Source organism: Mercurialis annua, linkage group LG6 (genome assembly GCF_937616625.2).
Source record: "Mercurialis annua linkage group LG6, ddMerAnnu1.2, whole genome shotgun sequence".
In the NCBI taxonomy this organism is placed as follows: Eukaryota; Viridiplantae; Streptophyta; class Magnoliopsida; order Malpighiales; family Euphorbiaceae; genus Mercurialis; species Mercurialis annua.
In genome coordinates, this window is record NC_065575.1 from 12282348 (window position 1) to 12290336 (window position 7989).

General features: G+C 30.3%; 1 protein-coding gene across 1 annotated transcript; it reads left to right on the top strand.

The window, feature by feature from the left end:
• The first annotated feature begins 1249 nt into the window (after positions 1-1249).
• LOC126686651 (beta-glucosidase 40-like) lies at positions 1250-7982 on the top strand. Its single transcript, XM_050380793.2, has 13 exons — positions 1250-2034; positions 4256-4322; positions 4896-4954; positions 5043-5118; positions 5208-5279; positions 5499-5586; positions 5671-5926; positions 6224-6339; positions 6434-6645; positions 6748-6779; positions 7323-7425; positions 7509-7617; positions 7703-7982. Exons 1-13 carry the CDS (start codon positions 1897-1899, stop codon positions 7875-7877), a joined length of 1503 nt encoding a protein of 500 aa, XP_050236750.1. The 5' UTR covers positions 1250-1896; the 3' UTR covers positions 7878-7982.
• The last annotated feature ends 7 nt before the right edge of the window (positions 7983-7989 follow it).

Genomic DNA, 7989 nt, shown 5'->3' on the forward strand with positions numbered 1-7989 from the left:
TCTTTTATACCAGATTTTTTTATTTTTATTTACTTTTATACCAGATTTTTTTATTTTTATTTACTTTTATACCAGATTTATTTTTTTGAAAAAAATAAATACAAAATAAAAAAAATAAATAAAAAAATAATCAAAAAATAAACTAAAGATAAACATAAAATAAATATGACGGATAAATATGGCATATTTGAAAAAACTTTTTTTTACATGGTAAAAAAGTAAGTTTTTCACTTTTTCTGGTATTTTTGTAAAGATCCCTTAAAAAAGAGAAGAGCCAAATTGGCCCATCATTTACTTAAAGAAGAGGGCCAAATAGGCAATGCTGTTTTTGTAAAATAAAGTAAAACATGACTGATGTTAATTTTTTTTGGAAATGAAGATGTTAATTTTATTTGCATCAGTTTTGTTTTCAGCGGCATATCCGCCATAATATTTTTAAATTTAATTATTATTTTTGTATTAAGTTTTGTATTAATTTTCTGTTAATTCTTTTATTAATTTCCTAAAACAATTAATCAAATTTTCTAAAAGAAATTAACCTAAATGTCTCTAATTACTTCAATCAAAAGTTGCTGATTCTATTAATTCTCTAATTTTGTTTTAAGTATTTTATGAATATTTTAAAATAGAACTTATCAAAATTTATCTATTTAGATTGTAGATAAATTTGTTATTAGAATGCCAAAAAACGTCAACTCTTATGATAAAGAAAACAATCCGAACTCAACTTCAAAATAAAAAAAGACGTGTTAAAAAGACGTGAACAATACAAAACGTAGTGATCGAAACTAATATAGAAGGTTATTGTAATATTTGCTTGATAATTTTCTTTGCCATAATTTGATGAATTGATTTGGTGAATTAAATTGATTTTTTTATTAATTTTTTAAGGTAATTTTCTTTGCCATAAATTAAATTAAATTGATTTGGTGAATTGATAATTTTTTTTGGTTAATTTTTATGTTAAATCTCGACCCTCCTATAAAAAATTTCTGGTTCCGCCACTGGTTAATTTCACAATGAAGAATGTAGATTAATTTAAGAAGTTTGAGTTATTAGCAGCACACTACCTGTAAATTCCCAAAGCTTAGAGGGATTAGTAAGAATAAAATGGCAAAAATTAAAGAAAAAGAATGTATATGCAGCCAATTTGAGTGAGCGTAAGTAATACATTAACCAATGAAGCAAAACTAGAAGAAAAATAAAATTTAAACACCCCAAAGAAATAAACAAAATAGAAGCTTAATCCCAAAACCAAAGCAACATTAGTCTGAAAGCAATCTACAAAAATCCATCTGTAACGAGAAAAATTATGTGCTCATAAAATGTTTCACGCGTTTAGATTCTGTATAAAGACTTTTAAATTTCTGTGACCACCACCACCACCACCACTTCGCCGCCGTCTTGAGCCACTTATCACCACCGATTTTTCCATAACCCATTTCACATTTCATCACCCATTTTTTTTGGTAAGCCCATCCGGTTTCCAAGGTTTCGCCCTGACTAATCCGGATCCGACCCGTGTCGCGCACCTGGCATGGTGGGTGAGTCTTCCAGTGGAAATTTTCTGCATTCACAAGGACTCGAACCCGAGACCTTGCTTAAGCGATACCAAGCCGCTTACCACTTGGACCGACTCCCATTGGTTTTCATCACCCATTAATTGTATGCAATAAATTGTTTTCTTTTTGTTTCTATATAAATCCAAACCAGTCCGACTCATCTTTCTATAAGTCTATAATTCCATTCTTCTATTATTTCTTTTCTTCTATATATATCTCTGTTTTTCTTTTCTTTTTTCTCATTATAAAATCCGAATCTGTCCGCCATATTTCAGATTTATAACCAGCCCATTTTTTTCTCCACAAAAAATTATTGATTATACTAGCAGTAGTGATGAGAAGAAGCATTATTTCATTGGTTATTGTAGTGGTAGTGCTGATTCTTGAGATCCAGACATGCTTAGCGCAGCAGATTAGTAGAGCCAGTTTTCCTAAAGGTTTTGTATTCGGAACTGCCTCTTCTGCTTTTCAGGTTAGTTCACTCTAAACTTTTTTATTATTGACAAAAATATTTTGTTATTTTTTCAGTTCGTATCTGGATAGTATAGACTATAGACATGGACACGGAAAATCGGAACACTTGAACACAGACACAGAGAAACACCGTTATTTTAAGGGGATTTTTTTGACGTGAAAATCGAACTCTCGTGTCCGAAACGTCAAGTGTCCGAAACAGGGCGCGTGGATTGAACGAATGCCCGTGTTAGCTAGATCCTTATTTTTATTTCTAAAAATATTTTTTAAGCTCTAAAAACTCAATTCATCATTTTTTATTTTAACATTTTCTGTATGTTATTTATTGGTTCTGCTGATTGGCTAACATGTTATAAGTTGCCATTGACGGTTTGGCTTAGATACTTTCCGTTTGAAGGGGTTAACTTTTAACGTCACCTGCAGAGGGTGATGCAGTTTTAATGATCCTCTCATTATCATATTTGAAGGACGTGGCAAGTTCTGTTATAACAAGAACAAATTAACTGACGTCTCTCTCAATTTTTATGAGTTATATATGCCATAACTTTTGTTTTATGAAGTATATAACCAAATTTATGCTGCTTTAATGATGGAGTTTTTTTTTTTATTCAAGTTCTATCTGAATTATGCTATTATTTCGGGTTTCACCAGTTTGAACAATCTCTAGCCATAAAAAATTGCAGCAAGATAGAGTTTGATTTAGTCCACTCATCCACATGATTCTTGAAAATTCTAATACATTAGTATAAAGTTTGATCTATATGAGCATTTTTTTATATGATTCAAAAACAAATCATTTTTTTCATCTTCTTACAAATTTTGACTAAAATTATTGATTTTAATAGAATTTAAAATAGACTTAATCATAAAAATTATCAACTTGTTGATTTTTTTCCTTTAAATACAATTTTTTTAAAATTGTCAAATTTACTCCATTTTGTTTTAATGTACTCCTAATTGAACACTATTTCCTTTTTGGGTGTCCCATTCTAATTGACACTTTCTATTTATAGAGTAGTTTTCACACTACTTTTCTCTTTATACCCTCTTCAATTAATGCATTTAGAAAGCATATTTTTGAAAATTTATGATGCATTTAATGTAATGTAAGGATATAAAAGTAATGTTACTAAAATTTCTTAAATAATGTGCAATTGAAATTTTCTCAATTAGAATGGGACGGAGAGAGTATCATTTTTATAATTGGAGTTTTTACACTCTCAAAAAATTTGAAATGTGTCCTTCATAATTAACACTTGGTCTAAATAACCCTTTGATATATCTAAACTAAAAACTCCGAGTTGAAAAATAGATGCAATTGAAACAAAAATTAAAAAATAGAGTAAAATTGACAATTTAAAAATTTAAAATATAAAAAATAAAATTAAAAAAATAAAGGTATTTTTAAAAAATTAAGCCTTTGAAATATTAATTTTAATTTAATTTAATATGTAATATTTAACTAAATAAACTTTATATATATATATATATATGTATATATATATATGTATATATATGTATATATATGTATATATATATATATATATATATATGTATATATATATATATATATATATGTATACAGTAACTATATTTATTTCATGATTCTATACAGATATTTTCTAAAATTAATTATTAATACAACATGTCACGTGTTAATTAAAATATGGAATAGTAATGTTGTAAATATTTAATATTGACTAAAATTAATAAAATTAAAATTAAAATTTTATTTACAAAAACTTGAAAGATTTAACGTTTATTTTCCATTATTCTTTATTTTATCTTTTTGAAAAGTTTAGAAAATTAGTTTTCTAATTTTTTTTTAGTATTATAGATTGTCGATTTTTAGTTCTAGTATCTTACTCTTTAATTCTAATATCGATTTATATTTCATAAAGACCCTATGTTGACTTGTGATTAAGAAATGTTTAGAGTTTTGTTGAACATGGAAATGTTTATGAAGAAGAACATGGATGGTTGGTGGGTCAGTGTTATTGACTCAGAGTCAAGTGTTTTGATAATGAGAAATTAATTAGTCAACAATAACATATTTCCACATTATTTTGTTTATATTTTATTATTTAGCAGACCCACCATAAATTATGAAGTGGATTGGGATAATGTGAATCATGCCAAATATATTTGCACCACTAAAACCGGAACATGCTTATGAACACATTAAATTTATGTTGATGAATTAATAATTACTTTTGCAGTATGAAGGAGCAGTGAAAGAGGATGGGAGGGGACCAAGTATTTGGGACTCTTTCTCACATTCCTTTGGTATAATACTCTTTTCATTCTTATTTGTCCATAGCAAAGTAATTTTTAAAAATAATTACATAATTTTCCTATTTTGAAAATTTATCTTGTTTTAATATAATTATTTTATATGAAAAAAAATTTCTTGTTAAATATAATACAAAAAAGATTTAGTGTCTTATAAATCTTTTAAAATCACTAATTTATCCCATTTTGAATAATTACTTCTCAATTTTAGCTAATTGTTCATTCTTATTCAAAAAATACTGAACCTTTTTTATTTATTTCAGTTATGACGATTTCGTCAATTATTTTTAATTTTAATAAGTATTTTCTGAAAGATGGTAGGGTTAGATTATAACTGAAAATATTCGAAGAGATTTGGTATATTATTAAAATAGAATAAATGATTGGCTAAAATAAAAATGTATTTATTGAAAATGGGCTAAATATTGACGTCACCTGCAAATGTTTGATTAAAATTGACCTCACTCGAAAACGTTTGGTAATTATAAGATATTAGGCCTACATAAAAGAACATGGTGAATTAAGTCTGCAATCTTTATAATCATATCAAGTTATATTATCTTGCAGGCAAGGTTCTTGATCTTAGTAATGCTGATGTTGCGGTCGATCAGTACCATAGGTTTGCTGTATGTCTTCTCTTGCCAATTTATGACTACTTAAAACCACATTCGGTTTTTAGCAGAGCAATATTTTAACTTTTTAGATATGATTTAGGAAGATATTCAACTCATGAAGGATATGGGCATGGATGCCTATAGATTTTCAATCTCTTGGCCTCGAATTTATCCTAGTAAGTTTATCAGATAAAACACATTCCCCTGTGATTTGGCTTGAATACATATCACATTAAGGAAACTTATCAATACATGTTTCATACAGATGGTAGTGGAGCTATAAATCAGGCAGGAATTGATCATTACAACAAACTTATCAATGCTTTACTTGCTGCAGGTATTCTTTTTGTTTAGTCATTTTTCTTGGTGGTAATAAATGTCATCGGTGTAGCCCGGAAACTTCTCCAGTTCTACGTTTTAGCAATTTGCTTTTGCTTCCAAAATGACTTTTTAAACTCCGAAACTAAATATTTGTAACTTATTTTTTGTAAAAGAAACATTTCGTCACTGGAGTTATAGAGCTAATATGAATCCTCACTGGAGTCAATACATGCAGGAATTCAGCCTTATGTGACATTGTACCATTGGGACCTTCCTCAAGCACTGGAAGACAGATACAAAGGATGGCTCAGCCCACAAATCATGTAAATGACTTTCTGATTCAATCAATATTTACCATTAGAGTTTACCTTTTATGTTTCTGCTTGTTTGACCCGAGTCATCTGCAGAAAGGATTTCGCAGCCTTCGCCGAGACTTGCTTTGCAGCATTTGGTGACAGAGTGAAGCACTGGATCACTTTCAATGAACCTCACACGTTCACCATTCAAGGGTATGATGTTGGTCTCCAAGCTCCAGGACGATGCTCCATCCTTCTGCGTATACTCTGCAGAGCTGGAAATTCTGCAACTGAACCTTACATTGTTGCCCATAACGTGATTCTTACTCATGGAACTGTAGTAGATATTTACCGGAAAAAGTACCAGGTAGAGAATTCATTTCACTATATGTTCTATGATGAACACTAATTGTGCTGCTTCTGTTCATATGAATATAATGAAGCTATGTTGCACGCAAACTTATCAAGTCTTTTATTTTGGAATTCCATTTCTGTTACTGCAAATGGTTATGAAACTCCGAAACTTCATTTTTTAACCTGTTCTCGCAAAGAACAATATCTTTTTACCACTTCATTTCAACGTGTTCTGACTTCAAGCATTTTCATTGCCGTGTAACATCGATGACTAGCACAAACTGGTTTTAACATCATCAATTTTTTCCAGGCGAAACAACGCGGATCAATTGGCATATCACTTGACGTAATATGGTTCACACCAGCAAGCAATTCTACAAAAGACATAGAGGCAACTCAAAGAGCACAAGATTTTCAGCTTGGCTGGTAATCATTTGTTTTGTCACTCTGCCACAACTACTATTTGTTGAACTCTACCAACTTGGTAAATTGTTGTTTATCATTGCTGCTGTGCCTGTAGGTTTATTGAACCATTGATCTTGGGGGATTATCCGAGTTCAATGAAAAGTAGAGTCAAAGATCGGCTGCCAACATTTTCCAAATCCGAGGTTGCTCTTATTAAGGGGTCTTTGGATTTTGTGGGAATTAATCACTACACTACATTTTATGCCTCAGAAAATTCTGGAGTTAGCCTTAAAGATTCTCAGGCAGACTCTGGCGCTACAACACTGCGTAAGTGCCGCTATAATCCCTACATAGTTTTAAGTTTCTTTTTCTGACTGTACTAGAATAGTCATTAACTGAGTGTTCTATTTTTGTTCCTGTTTTTACCAGCATTCAAGGGCTTGACGCCTATTTCAAACAAGGTATGCAACTTATTGAAGTGAACTTCTTCTGTATTCTTTAGTTCAACTTGGGGTGTAATCAAGTTGATAGAGTCGGAACTCTATCAAACTAGATCTCGACCAGACTGTAAAACAAAGTCAAAACTCGACTTGAACTTGATCAAATTAACTTTATTTTAGAAGCTTGAACTCAAAACTCGACTCGAGCTTATTAGGTTTTATTTTAAAAGCCCGAACTCAGTAGAATGACTTAGAATGGAGTTCGAGACTAAACTCGAGTCGTTTATCTATATAAAATATATTATTTATAGTATAGAAATAAGGGTATTTTATTGTGTATATATAACTATAAACGATATAGAGCTAAATGAATTAAAGCTCGATTAGGCTTTCATGCTTGCCGAGACGAGTATCTCAATATAAAACTTGGTTCGGCAATTGATTCAAGTAGTTCGAACTCTATTCGAGTAATATCAAAGACGATTTTGAATATCTCGCGAGTTAGACTCTACTCAGTTACCCTCCTAAACTTGACTAACAATTTTCAGTTACGTGGAATAACAGGCAAACTCTATATGGCTGTACATAGTTCCTGGAGGGATGAGAAGTTTAATGAACTACATCAAGAACAAGTATGGCAACATTCCTATCATGATAACCGAAAACGGTAATTCTTCTATGAGCTCGTGTTAAAGACTAATTTGAATCTATTTCAGTTTTGTGATCTTTCTTTACTTTTTCATTTTTCAGGAATGGATGACCCAAATAACCCTCTTACTCCTATTAAAGATGCTATTAAGGATGAGAAAAGAATCAAGTACCACAATGACTATTTAACCAACTTGCTAGCTTCTATCAAGTATGAATTTTTCTCTTACTAGTGCCATTTGTATTGTAATAAGTCTGCAACCTAAGATTTGGTTGTGTTTTTGGTAATTTTGCAGAGAAGATGGATGCAATGTGAAAGGGTATTTTGTATGGTCTTTATTGGATAACTGGGAATGGGCAGCTGGATATACTTCAAGATTTGGTCTCTACTTTGTGGATTATAAAGACAACCTCAAGAGATACCCTAAAGATTCTGTAAAATGGTTCAAGAATTTCTTAACATCTTCTTGAATGACACATAGATTTGCAACTGAGTGTTGTGTGTTATGATTTGTATCTATAGATAGTATGAACCATTAATATTGCTAATCTTAATTTATGAAATTGCATGTCCAACTCTATG